General features: G+C 36.9%; 3 protein-coding genes across 3 annotated transcripts; 2 read left to right on the forward strand and 1 right to left on the reverse strand.

Moving 5' to 3' along the window:
• Positions 1–747: 747 nt before the first annotated feature.
• Positions 748–6,027, reverse strand: LOC120334152 (uncharacterized). Its single transcript, XM_078120508.1, has 13 exons — positions 5,928–6,027; positions 5,679–5,818; positions 5,162–5,292; positions 4,420–4,555; positions 4,225–4,344; positions 3,904–4,106; positions 3,522–3,746; positions 2,907–3,130; positions 2,716–2,826; positions 2,273–2,364; positions 1,707–1,829; positions 1,483–1,640; positions 748–1,271 (listed from the first exon to the last, which is right to left on the reverse strand). Exons 1-13 carry the CDS (start codon positions 5,974–5,976, stop codon positions 959–961), a joined length of 2,025 nt encoding a protein of 674 aa, XP_077976634.1. The 5' UTR covers positions 5,977–6,027; the 3' UTR covers positions 748–958.
• Positions 6,028–6,491: 464 nt separating this feature from the next.
• On the forward strand, positions 6,492–10,460 carry LOC120334224 (uncharacterized). Its single transcript, XM_039401689.2, has 6 exons — positions 6,492–6,592; positions 7,402–7,506; positions 7,713–8,607; positions 8,752–8,920; positions 9,457–9,710; positions 10,285–10,460. The coding sequence occupies exons 1-6, from the start codon at positions 6,554–6,556 to the stop codon at positions 10,458–10,460; spliced, it is 1,638 nt and encodes a 545-aa protein (XP_039257623.2). The 5' UTR covers positions 6,492–6,553.
• Positions 10,461–10,863: 403 nt separating this feature from the next.
• On the forward strand, positions 10,864–11,781 carry LOC120332381 (uncharacterized). The gene has a single exon (XM_039399619.2). The coding sequence runs from the start codon at positions 10,864–10,866 to the stop codon at positions 11,779–11,781; it is 918 nt and encodes a 305-aa protein (XP_039255553.2).
• Positions 11,782–13,708: the final 1,927 nt, after the last annotated feature.

The following is a 13,708-nucleotide window of genomic DNA, read 5'->3' on the forward strand; positions in this document are numbered from 1 at the left end:
AACTATATAATGGATCGTTTTGTTATTATGTTTTTCTTGTTCTTGCTGTTCTTCTTGGTATTTTTTCTTCTTATCGTCAAGAAAAAAATCGCCTTTCTCTTCAACTACTGAACCACTTTTAGTGGTTAAAGATTGTTTTTTTTCGCTAGAAAGCTACTACTTTTAGGTGTCCATATATCTGAGCTAATGTAAACAAGCGCTTTGCATTAATTGTAAGGAAATACAAAACATATACATCTATAACTGTCTGTAACCTACTGTCAACAGGGTGCGAATATGTTTTTCGAAAATATATTCGAACTTTCACAAATTTACTATTTTCACGCCAAAATCAGCCTCATATTGTGAAAAATTGAATGCATCGGCGCACAGTTTGACCTTAGCAATTTCATATTAGGTATGGGTGTTAGTATCGCAACTTAAATATCTTACAATTTTTGCCAGGCTGTTACACTAATTTATATGTACCACTGTACTCTCAAGATACTTATTGTAGTTCCTTCATCTCCAACTTTTGTTAATATTCATATTTAAGACATGGCTCCGTACAATGTGCCGAGGGGCTTTAGTTCTCTATCTCTCACCAATGATGATATATCCTCTGATCTCACTAAACATCAGTTTTTGAAGAAATTGATGGATTTACCTATTTATCTTTTAACATTCTACCGGCAATTGAACTGTATTATTTTCAATACTAAATTACACTACAATTACGGAATATTTACTTCTCGTCTCCTATTTTATTACATATTTATTTTTTATATTTGGCATTAAAATAACAATTAGACAGAAAGCATAATTTATATGTACATTTTGTTGATAAAAACAATTTCAAAGAAAAAATTAATCTTGTACTGGAAAATTAAGCGGCTGAATTCAGGACAATTTCAAGCAGATTGTCAGATTTGACTGCAAATGAAATAAACACTTTTTTCCACGTTATCCGGACTCATCTTTATAATTCGCAGCCATACATTTGGGCACGAAGAACAATTCTTCTTCGCCACCATCTGGGGTATATTCGGACAAATCTAGCGCTTATGGATGGGTTAAGTAACCTTTTCTCCACTCCGTTTCCACTGGTGCTTCCGCGAATTTCAGCCCTCCTAGCTGTGTCATCCCATTGGTTCTCAGCCGGAATATGCCATTCCCAATCTCGTTCATTGTTGCTCGAGGAAACCATGTATGACCTAACGTATCCTGTGCGACGCACACCTTGAACTGCAATAGCTGTAACGTTAAGTACTTTTCCGAAGTCCACCTGAAACCTAATATGTAGATGCAAATGGAATGTAAAGAACATAGAATTGGATAAAAATTTGAAAATATCGAGCCCAATGTGACAAAACAACAATTAAACCGCAAAACTAACTGAAAAATACAAGTAATATATATTTATGAGCTTAATTATCATAAAAAATTACCTGATGAATTGCCTACTCGAATTCACTTTTTGTGAAGGACGTTAAATTCACTTACCATAAAGGTGCTTTTCCTAGTTTATATTTTCTAGGAATCCATGCTGATTCACCGTTTATTATTCCCCATATTCCATCACCCAATGTTGGACACATCTCAAATATAGTTCCTGTTCTGGCACACGTTGCTGATACAAACATATTGTTTGGCCGCTTTTTCTTTAAATAAATAAATATGTCAATATAGGAAATGGAATTTCCAGCGCGTACTTAACTATAACATACCTGAATAAGAGGATTGTCACATTGAAGAATTTGATCTTTCTCAAGACTGTTCACGAACCCTTGTTGTTCATAGCATTCATTACCACTCAACGCAAGAATGAAGTGCCATACCGTATTCGTTACCTTCCAAAAAGAAAATTTATTAGAGCGCAAAAGCTCCTGCTTATAAAACAATTGGAATTATCAATAGATTTACGACTGCTTACAAACTGACAAAGCAAAAAATAAACGTTTTATGGGCAGGAAATGTAATGTAAAATAACTATCACGTTATTGCAATTTGGAATACTAACTATTTTAATCCTGCTATTCAATTGATCCAGTTGCAGAAAAACTGAAATCACATTTTTCAATGCCATTTGTATATTTCTGAATCCACGGATATTTTCAAGCTGAATTTTAGTTGACTGCGAATAAATTTTCTAATTCTTTTTTCCGATGCGATGTATTCTCATTTCTCCAATATGCTACCGTCGTATGTAATATACTATAAGATGTTTATATAAAATGCACAAAATTTCACATTCGAGTGTGTAATTTTCATGCATTTTACTCTATCGCCAAACCTTGGCTAAATTTTGTAATTTATCTTCATCAACTTGCGTCAGATCATCACAGTTCTGGTGGTAACATCGTTTCATGTATCCACGTAGTTTCCCTGAAACAAACAATAGAGCAATCCTCAGATATATGGACACGAAGGCTAAAACGAAGAAGTAACAAATCTTTTACAGTAGGCCTACTGGTATTCTGACCACCAGATCAGATGCTATCACGTAACCACGCCACACAATTTTCATACTACTCCATCAAACAAAACTTCGAAGTGAAAAACGAACCCCAAAGAGCCCACATACGTTTTTGAAAAAAATAAAAGTAATTCTAGCAACAACAACAAGCATCGGATCATATACAAGCAGACTTTGGAGCCTGGAAACTTTTACCCTACTCTTACTCTAAATTACAAGTTGTTCATTTTTTTTTTTTTGCAAATATCATTCTCAGTTACCGGTATCACTTATTGTCAAACACGGTAATTCCATTCCAGTAACTTCGTGGAATGGCGCACAGTCGTCCGCATGAAGGTATGTCAGCATCTCCGATGATCTTGTATTTTTTGCTGTGAATGAAACAAACAAAAATAATTCACCAAACAAATTATTATATTAAAATGACACAACTGCTGTACAATAACTATACCTGATGTGTCCAACAAAAGATGTAAAAAATCTTCGCTCTTCAAGCTAGAAGACGATTCCATTTTGGTATTGAAAACTACCCTAAAAGCGCTTGTAGAGGACTTCACCATCCACCAATCTTGTGAAAACGATCTTTTCTTGACAGCTTTCCAAAAATTAACGCCATGAGGAATGTAAGATTGCAGAGCATTTCTAGTTTCACGCGGCCATTGATCATTTCTTGAACTAATAGATGCAAAAATTGATTGTAACCTTTAGCAAGCTATGTTTTACAACTAAGATGTAGCAACTATTTCATAGTTAAAAATCGGACCTCAAGAAGTATGTGCGCCATCTTGGTGCACATACATCGGGAGCGCCTAAAAATCTACAGCATAGTGTATAGCCTATGCATCATATCAATCATATCTGCAAAAACGCTCCACATAAGCAAATACTTGGATTACCAACATCGTATGGCAACATTTTTCCAAGGATATTTCAGAAACTACTTAACAGCTTATTTTCTAATAGGTACGCCAATCCGAAGGGTGGGCCTCCTGTGACCTAACTTGTCGCGAATCTGTTTTTATGGCAGTATAAAATACTTGCACACAATTCTAGATCTAACATGCACCCTTTATATCTATCCACAACATTCAACAGTGAATCCAAGTTGATAGCCATCTTCAACTTCCCGCCAAATTGTTTCAAGTGAGGCATTAATCTATGACAAACAAAATTTGAAGATCCAACGTTATGAACAAATACTCCTTGAGGAAGGCAAGAATCTGCAGATGTTGGTGTACGATATACACCGTTTTCTTTGAAGTCAGTGATGACAAAAATTACGGAATAATTCCTGAAATTTAGAAGATAATTTTATGCTAATCACGTGAAATTAACGAAGTAATAAAATTGACAAAGCGATTCACTTTTACAACACAAAAACTTTTGTCAGACGTTTTGTCTTGAAATTTTGACTGCAAGATTGACGTTAGGTATACTAGCATACCAACCTGTTACATGCGCTCCCACCCAATAACCTGGCCAGTTCTAGAAGCGCCACCACACCCGAACCATTGTCATTGACTCCTGGTGTGCCGGTTGAAGCTGTGTCATAATGCGCCATCACAACAATTATTTCATCATGTTTTGTTTTATACGAAATGCCTGGAGAAGTGCCGATAATATTGAAACCCCTAGTCGTTGTCCGGATGAACTACAAATATGAACGCAAATAAATTGTGATATTGTGAACACAATTTCAGTGGCCTTGAATTCTGGTAAATTGCAATATCGATAGAGAGCAGGTTAAATTTTTCTTAATATGGACGTACCGATCTGAAATTCTCTGGAGCTCTATCTTCTTCATGTATCTCAGACACATCTATTTCTTGTTTTTCAACTTCGGGGGTAAATTCCTCCATTAGTTTTGTGAGTTCGTGCCTGGTGTGGAACTGGAACAAAATAATGAAGGCCAGGTAACATTCAATTTATCATCATGAAAAATGAATTATTCCATATATTATTACCTTTATAGACGGACCAGCAGAATGATGGCGTGCTTTGGACAAATGCTTTTCAAGCCACATCTTCATATTTTCTGTCGATACTTGAGTAACATTGTCATGAGATTTTGGCGTATGGGTAGGTACGACTGCGTTACATCTGAAATTCATGTTTTCGTTATTTGGTTCCCGATTTGAATTACAAACAGCTAATCAATGTGGAAGCTTGACTACAAATCCCACATACAAATGCTGTATCTTATTCCCAAAATGTCACGCACACGTAAAGGCTTATTTTTGCAACAGAGTTACCTAGTTCCTTGTATGTCTAATGCTTTTCACTACTGTACAGCCAACTTAATCGTACTTACTGCTTTAATGTACGATATAATTTGTCAGTGACAGAATTATTGTGATAACCAGGAATAGTTATGATAGGCCAAGATTATATAACATTTGACATGATTTACATAAATAATCATATGGCGAACCACGGCGCTTTGTCCGGTAACCAGCCCGGGATTAGTATGGGATTAATTAGCCAGTGATTAGTTTCAGATGGATGGATTTCATGTGTGCCAATAGGTATGTTATAGTTTCCACATTGCCTTGATATTTCGTATATGAACGATATCTGCAGAACTTGAATGCTGATTTAGGCGACTATTTGAACTTAGCACCATGTGTTAAACTCGGCACATGAAATAATTTAATTATTTGAATTATTTAATATGATTAGACACCGCCATTATACAACGTGACGAACCTGTGTGTCGAGCAGCAGTATTTACAGAGTTTTGTACCGAATGGAGTATCAAAGCAACTATCTTCACAGCCAGGTTCACAAGCTCGTGTGAAATCTCTTAGACCAATTGAAGCATGATTGAGAACAGTGATCTGAAAGCCATTGGTAATAAGTTTTATCGTTTCCAACATATTTATAGTTCAATAAGCAAGGATTGAACACCCATCTGTCCACTGCAAAGATGCGGATAATGGGAAAATACACCAGGTCTCATTTTGTATCACTTATAGCGGAATAAAATGTGCAATGTTGGATTGCCTCTTGACAAGCTAAATAGTATACCAGATAATATCGGCCGTGTGGAATGAATATGAGTGATACGTCAACGACGACACAGACAAGCTTGAACATTTCAGCCGAACACGTGAGATTTGCTCGCATAACAATGTTCGATTTCCAGCAATGTGTTACTTATTTTCCAACCCCAATCCAGTTCACTGTAGTATCCTAATTCTCAACAAATTATTACAAATCTCACCGAACAACTTCCGGGGCATTCAACCAATGAGACAAACCTCGCATGTTCGCTGTTTACCGTTTCCCAGCATGATGACGTCACATCGCTGACGGAAGTGCCGTGACATTCAAAGCATGATATGGAATCGCAGGTCTGCAAAGCTAAATTATAAACAATATTCATATTTTCAAATAACCATATTTCTTTTTTATTTAAAGATTGCCACTACTGATGGATGGGAATAGTTCAAAGCCACAGTAATGTACTTACCAGCGTATACTGAAAAACTGAAGATTAAAAAATTCCACGTTGTCGTCATTACAAGCCCAATAATAAAACTTACACGAAACTAGAATATATAAAAATTAATAAAATAATAAGAAGAATAGAGTTTTTGGAAAAAAGACAATTGGTCGACCTATTACGCTTTTCATTCTTAAAATGGAACACTGATATTTTTGATAACCTTTTTAATGAGAATACTGATCTTCGCCTCTGCTTTTAAACTTATACACTTCTATCTTTTATAGAATCGATGTTCATATCTACAATTGTGGATTCTCGCTAGCTAGGTGATACCTCAAGTAAATTTAACATCCAGACGCTTCTCTGTTTTAGATTTCAACAAAACAACGATTACTGTACTATTGATACCTCTCATTACAATTGTACTCAGGCTTATACTTGTAGAAAGTGGCATTTTATAAATAGCTCTGAATCAAACAAATGATCGAGTCTCTATTAGACGTTACCTGCACCTCAATTTAGGAACAGGATGTTACTGCTTTTAAATGGCATTATTGCGTCATAATATAGTGTATGCAAATAAAATTTGTCGGTATGAAATCAAATTACCAGTTTGTTGATAAGCACACAATGCACGGCAATACAGGAAGATGATGAGAGAAATCAGTGCAAACAAAAAGTCTGGCAGAGTAAGTATGAAATGCTTGGAATATTTATTACACGTTTTAACACAAGGGTGATCAAAAACATCACATTATTGTGGAACTCCTGAAATTGGGTCACTATAACTATATCACTATATTTACGCTATAACCATAATACCAATAAATCAGCTCAGGTCGTTCAATTTATAATTTCATCTATTCAGCATTACCGTTTGTTTTCCATTTTAACCTGTAATGCAAACTGTTCTTTCTACACTCTAAGCGAGCGGTGGGCAAGGTTTTTGAACCAGGGGCCAAATATTTCGCTTAATTAGACTGGAGGGTCACGTAAGTGTGACGTAAAAAATTACGTTTTATGAACAATATTTACAGTGTTACAAAAGCAACAGTGGAAAACAATAAGCCTCGTGCCAAAACTAAAATTAACAGCAATCTCAACAAATTCCTTGAGTTATTTTTAGCCGAAACATCAAAATTTGGTTCAGTTCGGTTGTGGCAGCATCAAACGGGCCAGATTGAATTACACAACGGGCCGGATTTGGCCCGCGCGCCGTACTTTGCCCAGGTCTGCTCTAAGCTGACCAAAGTTACAAACTGACCAATATCAAATGACTGCCTTACAACATCCACATAGGTAGTTGTTTTCATGAGCCGTTAAAAATAAAAACATATATATATATATTATAGCATAAAGCAGTCGTCTCCTGGAATTCTGAGATATATTTTATGACAGAGTTGCTGTCGAATAAACAAAGCGAAAACTTTTGTAATACGCTTCTGTTAGGCCACTGTTGAATGATGCTAAACGATGTATTTCATTTTTTTTTATAAAGAGAAGATGTCGCTCATCCCCAAAAAACTCATTCGGTGAGATTCAACCTGGAATTGTCAACAGAATGAAAGATGTGTATATGGACAGTTGTGAAGAGTTAAATAAGGTTGTTTCGTCTATTTACCTCACTATTATTGTATATAACATTTCAACTGCTTGCAAAATGGTATTTACGTTAAAAGATGTTTTTTATTCCTATTCCTCATCCATATAGTTTAACTATTACACGGTTTCTCCAGTATTTTGTCATTTCCTTTTGTTTCTCGAATGTGTGTAAGTATAATTAGTGACAAAATTACACTATTTTTACAGAGGCTCCATGATGTCAAAGCTAGTAGAAAAGCGAAAACTGCACCACCGAATAGGAAACTGTCAAAGGTACAAAAAAAGAGATCAGAAAAGAAGAACCGTGACACAGATGACAGCGAAAACGAAGAAGAAATGCAAAAACGATTCAATGCACTTAGTGTAAGACTAAACAAATCGTTAAACTCGGGAAAGGTAAGCAGAGACTCATATCGAGAAGACAAAACTTGTGTTAATGACGTCACAGCAGCTTACCCTTCGATGGGTATCTCAATCACAAACCCTCAGGACGTAAACCCGGATTTGGGGCATGCTTCGTCATCGTCGAGTAGCATTTCTAGTGCGATGAATTTATACAGGAGTTCGGATGAACATCAAAGACTTTTGGTGGGCAGTTATTCTAAAAACGCTAAAATTTCAGCTAGAGTTCCTTACCCACATTTGGATCTTGGTCATGGCGTCGACAACGTGAGGATAGGAGGAAGAATGCGGTCGACCAACCATCAATTGTTTGATCAAGTTGATCCGTTCATCCGCGAAAGACAGTTTGATTTTTATTCAACTGACCATCACCGTGGTCGCGAAGTTGTTATTGGAAGACCAAAGCTGACAACCGTCAATTACAAAGTTGGCGATTCTATCAGATTCACTTTACATGACCCGTATATGGAAAATGCTGCTTATGCCAGAAACGAGATCAGAACTGAGCCATACAGTCGAAACATTGAGCAGAATATGTCTTGCAAACATTGTCACTGTTGTCAGTTTAGAAACATGGGTGGATCAAGAAACAATAGGGCTGTTTCTACGAGTATTTCACCATCTCTTTCATCGAATAAAATGGAGGAAGATGTAAAAGAGAAAGAAGATAAACGCAAGACAATTATTGACAGAAATGATGGTAATCTTTAATATGCTTGGAATAGCAATCAATTTTCTTTCGCTAGGTAGCCATTTACCCAATTAAAACTCGATAAAAATAGCATTTTTCGTTTATAAAACGTGTTGGCAATGTTTTGTTTGCATCCTCGTTTTTTTCCCACAGATGTTCCAGGTACAAGTTGGCGAGATGAAGAACGCGAGTCCAGTCATTGGAACGCGTTCGCGCAGCTGAAAAAAGCAACAATGCAATGGAGAGAAATAGCAAAACGATACGTTCCCAAATCCAACGTTGAATTCTGGGATACATTGAAACATGATATCCCGGAACCAAGGTAACATCTCGAGTTCACAGCTTCAGCACAATGTCGCATAACAGAGAGATGGATATGCCCACCCGTGTAACAAACGGGCAATGACGTTCGAGATTTTAAAAAGCATTATGATGTCAGATTTTGTGTAATGTCTTCGGGTTCTTAATCTTGTTCTGGATGATGCCTTTCTGTAGAATGCCGTTCCCATGGTTACCCCATTGGGCGATGCACGGAGTCGTACTTTTGTATGTAATGAGTGTTTTTCTTGTTGCTGTAATTTTTTTTTTTTTAATGTTTGACTTTTATTTTTTTTCTGATAACTGTTAGACTTAACCACAGGTGTCGCTGCTTGATAAGTATTGGTTTTCCGCGCCCCTTCACCCTGTAACACCATTTTTAAGTTTGTTTTTCATTTTGTTTGTGCAACGTGTATTTACATTTTACATGATGATAAAAAAATAAAATACTGATTACTGATTGTAAATTGCTACTTTAATGACCCCTGGTCTAGGCTATAAATATTTTAATAACCATTCTTACAAACCTTTAAAATTCAGTACAGCTGATACTATCACGCCAAAACTGGTAGAAGAAGAATTGGCAACAGAAGTAAGAAGACAATCAACAAAAGCTGTCATGAAACCAAAATCTTTAAAAGTGAAACGATCACAGTCTTCCAGAAGCAAGGATTATTCAAATTCTCAATCAACTGGGGCAACATCTTCTGAGGAAACTGAGTCTGAGAGCGCCGAAGAAGACAGTGAGGACGAAGAAGAAGATTCGTCATCAGAGGAAGAATCTTCTGGAAGTGGTGATTACCGTGTTTCCCCAAAAATAACACAAAGCCTGAAAATAAAACCTACATTGAATTTGAAAAATGATTTTAATATAAGCCCTCCCCTCAAAATAAGACCTATTTCTAGTCGATAGCGCGAAATTTTATTTTGACCTAGTCGATAGCAAGAAATCTCTCCTACACGTTTTAAACGATTAATAATCTTTGATAATGCTTAGCAGTTTTTTAAAATAGAAACGTGTTGTTTGCAAGTAAATGGATATCGCTTTTCATATTTTGTATATTTGAAAATCGTAATCCTCTACTTTGTAATTTTGTTTTTGATAAATGAAAATAAAATACACACCCCAAAAATAAGCCCTAATGTTTTTATCGAGGAAACACGGTATACCAAAATTTCTTTATACATTATTGCCGTAGTTTCACAGATAGAAGTTAGGATAGTACTAAATCCCTAGTGTGCTAATGTGCTTGCTGTTCGAAAATACAGCGTTTCGAATTCGATGAGATAATTGTTCTTTTTTTATCGGCAAATCTGCGTGCAAATTTACATGTTCAATATCGAAATTAATTTTTATTGTTTCATCAGCGCCATTTCCATCTGGAGCGACGAGGGCATGGGACAGACCAGAATCAAGTATCTGGACATATTCATCTCAGCTACGGACGAAAGAATGGGACATGAACGATGTATATAAATTATCAGAAAATAATTCCAATATTTCATTTTATTCCGAAGATAATAAAGATATAATATATGTTTAACATAGAAATTGTTTGACAGAATGTAGTACTAATTTGGCTTAAGTGGTGAAAGAGAAGGGTTAAGGAATCACCCAAGTAGTGCCTACGTCGTATCCAGGGCCAGATTTACCATTAGGCAAGCGGCCTCGTTGTTCAATTTCGAACAAATATTTATTTTTAGGTTGTTTATAAATTTTGAAGGTTTGATCCAAAGGGGCTCCCGAGGTATGCGAACCAAGATGGCGGACAATCAGATACCGGAAATAATGACTCATTAATGTGAAACTGATTGACCGGTCATTAAGGAAAATATAACTCCATATGCCTATCTGCTGCACGACCCGTAAACAGTAAATTAGCGAATTTATGATAACCATAATAGGATCTAACCAATGCTTTAACAGGGGACGACTATGAAGAAACAATGAATACGGTGACCTTAGCCCAGGAAGGAGTGTTTCAGAAGGATCCGAAGGAATGTATAGAATTTCTGAGGAAACATCGCCTGTTAGCAGATCACATGGTTTGTCCGAATTGTAATGAAGAAATGCGTGAAGAAAGGTTCAGAAGCCGCAATAAGATAGAGTACAGATGGAGATGCAAAAAGACGATATGTCGAACCATAATAACGATTCGGAACTCTATTTTTGAAGGGAGTAAGGCCAATTTAAGAGACCTAGTATTACTAATGTATTATTGGGCAAACGAATTCGATCAAGAACGGATTTCAAATGAAACAGGATTGTCAGACAGGACAATTGCGGAATGGGAAAAGCTTTTGAGGGGAGTGTGTTCTAGGGACTTGGACATGAAGGGTCGACTCATAGGAGGAATTGGAAGAACGGTATCCATCGATGAGACGCAGATAGTAAGAAGAAATGCTTCAAGTAACCGCGGGAGCAGACCGGTGAAGGCCTTGTGGTTGCTGGGTGGCGTAGAAAGTTCCTCAAAGAAGTTATTCCTAGAACTGGTTCCCGAAGAGACGGGGCGCACGGCTCCAACCATGCTAAGACTTATAGCCAAAAATGTAGCGAGGGGGACCCGCATATGGACAGATCAATTTCCCTCCTATAATAAACTAGAGCAAATGGGGATGGGATACATTCATGAAACAGTAAATCATAGCATAGAGTATGTTTCCCCTATGGGTGTTCACACGAACGAAATTGAGAGTTTGTGGGGTGAAATTAAAAAGAGGTTTAGAGCCATGAACGGGGTAGCCAGGCATATGGTCCAGAGCTATTTGGACGAATGGGTTTGGAAAAGGCAATTTACAAAATCGAGATATTTTTCTGAAATATTGAGAGCAATAGCTAACAATCCCCTTTATAAAATTGATTAGACAATATTTTTTGTTTCTTTTTTTTACTTGTGAATTCTTATGTATATTTTGATTATAAATGTTGTGTTATTAACAATTGTGCATATTTCAATAATTAATGTATTCACAGGCTACAAGTAATAATTAATAGGAATAAGTAACTAAAATGGCAGAAGGTGACAGTGCCTACTCATGTGTAATGTTCGTGCCTACCCGACCGTGGGAAGGAATCAAACAAGTGGAAGTCTTGAGTTGGATAGATTTCTGCAAGATGATGGAAGAATACAGGCTGAATCCCTACGAGGCGAGGGGTACGAGAGCAGGACGAGTCAGTGATGACGCTGAAAACAATCCGGTGTCCAGCATTCTCGGCAGTATCCCGAACGGAACGTCCTACTCCGCAGGGAGATTGAGTGAAATGACCCAGAATCTTTCCGTCCAAGAGGCGATGCTAAACAACGGAATAAATTCGGGAGAGTGTCCAGAGACTGGCGAAAGTGCGATGGATGCTACCCAATCCGAGATTGGAGCCCTAAGTGAGATAGATATAGCGGACGTGGAAGAGATTCTGGAACAATCTTTAAATGAAGGTAGAGAAAACGAAATTAATGATTATAAATTTGGCGAATGTACCCCGGAACAAATAGAGGCTATGGCTTTTAAACAAGTGAAGATCATGCATGAGAATGGGTGCCTATTAACCGAATTAAGGAAGAAGGAAAGTGAATATAAAAGTTTGTCGTCCAGCGAACGACGGGGATATGATAGGTATGGCCCAGCGATAGATTCTACACATCCCGATTACAATCCTAAGTTAGCGGCAGTATTAAGACTTTCCGATGTCAGTAGTCAAGCGCTGACGTCATCACTGACAAATTGCATCTCACAATTTTACAAACAATTTTCGAAATACGCGTTCGATTGCCTCCCTATGCTTTGTGACAGAATTGAATCCGAGTACCAAAGGAACGGGCTCAGGGATGAAAAAAATTGATCGAGAATATTGGCTATACTATATTTTGTTTTTACAGTAAATAGAAAATAGATCCTAGTAATAAAACTGACTAGTTATTAGAACCAAAGACATATTTGATTGGAAAGTACATGGACCAAGAGCCACCTGTAACTGAACAATGGGCAACCTTTTTCATCTTGGTTTTAAGTGTGACCGCATTAGTGTCGCATTGTATTTTTTCCTGTTATGGATGTGTCAAACGGTCCAAGCAGATGGAACAGTGGGAGGTCTAAAAAAACAGGAACCGTTCGTTAATGGGGTAGCCAGTATAAATGACGGGCGAATAATAGAAACCGACCAGTTAAATATGTCCAACTACCAAAAGATGAAAATTACAGCTTGGCAAGAAATAAATTTAGGAGACTGTTGGAATATATCAAATAAAGAAGTGACCTTTAAAAATGCAGGATTGTTTTACAGCCCTGTATTTGGATATTCTATAGCTAACAAAAAAACCTTTCAAGAACACAAATTCCCGGAGGGAAAATATTGGGAAGATTCAACGGAATTGGAAAGAACCTGTATTTGTACACGTAAAATTGCAACAATCTCTCCTGACCTTATTTTTTCTAATATGGTAAGGAGGGTGGTATATAATAGATTCACCGGACCTAGTTATAGACATGTTTGGAACTGGAACAATAACGGGTACCAACGCAACCCCACTAATAATCGATTAATTACCACCATGACTGTTTATAAAGCAATGGCGATTAAATTATTTCTAACGTATGCTACTGTCGAGGCCGATTGTACGAGTAAGATGGAAACTAACTACTTAGGAGTCGGACAATATGCAACAATAAGGGCTAAGGCATACCTAAAGGTCAAAGAAGGACCATACGATATAGATTGGGCTAACAGTTCGTTCAAAAGTATATGGATTCATGAGAGTAATCGGTTTTTATTTTTATACGTAAGTTGCAGATTCAA

Source organism: Styela clava, chromosome 15 (genome assembly GCF_964204865.1).
Source record: "Styela clava chromosome 15, kaStyClav1.hap1.2, whole genome shotgun sequence".
NCBI classification, from domain to species: Eukaryota; Metazoa; Chordata; class Ascidiacea; order Stolidobranchia; family Styelidae; genus Styela; species Styela clava.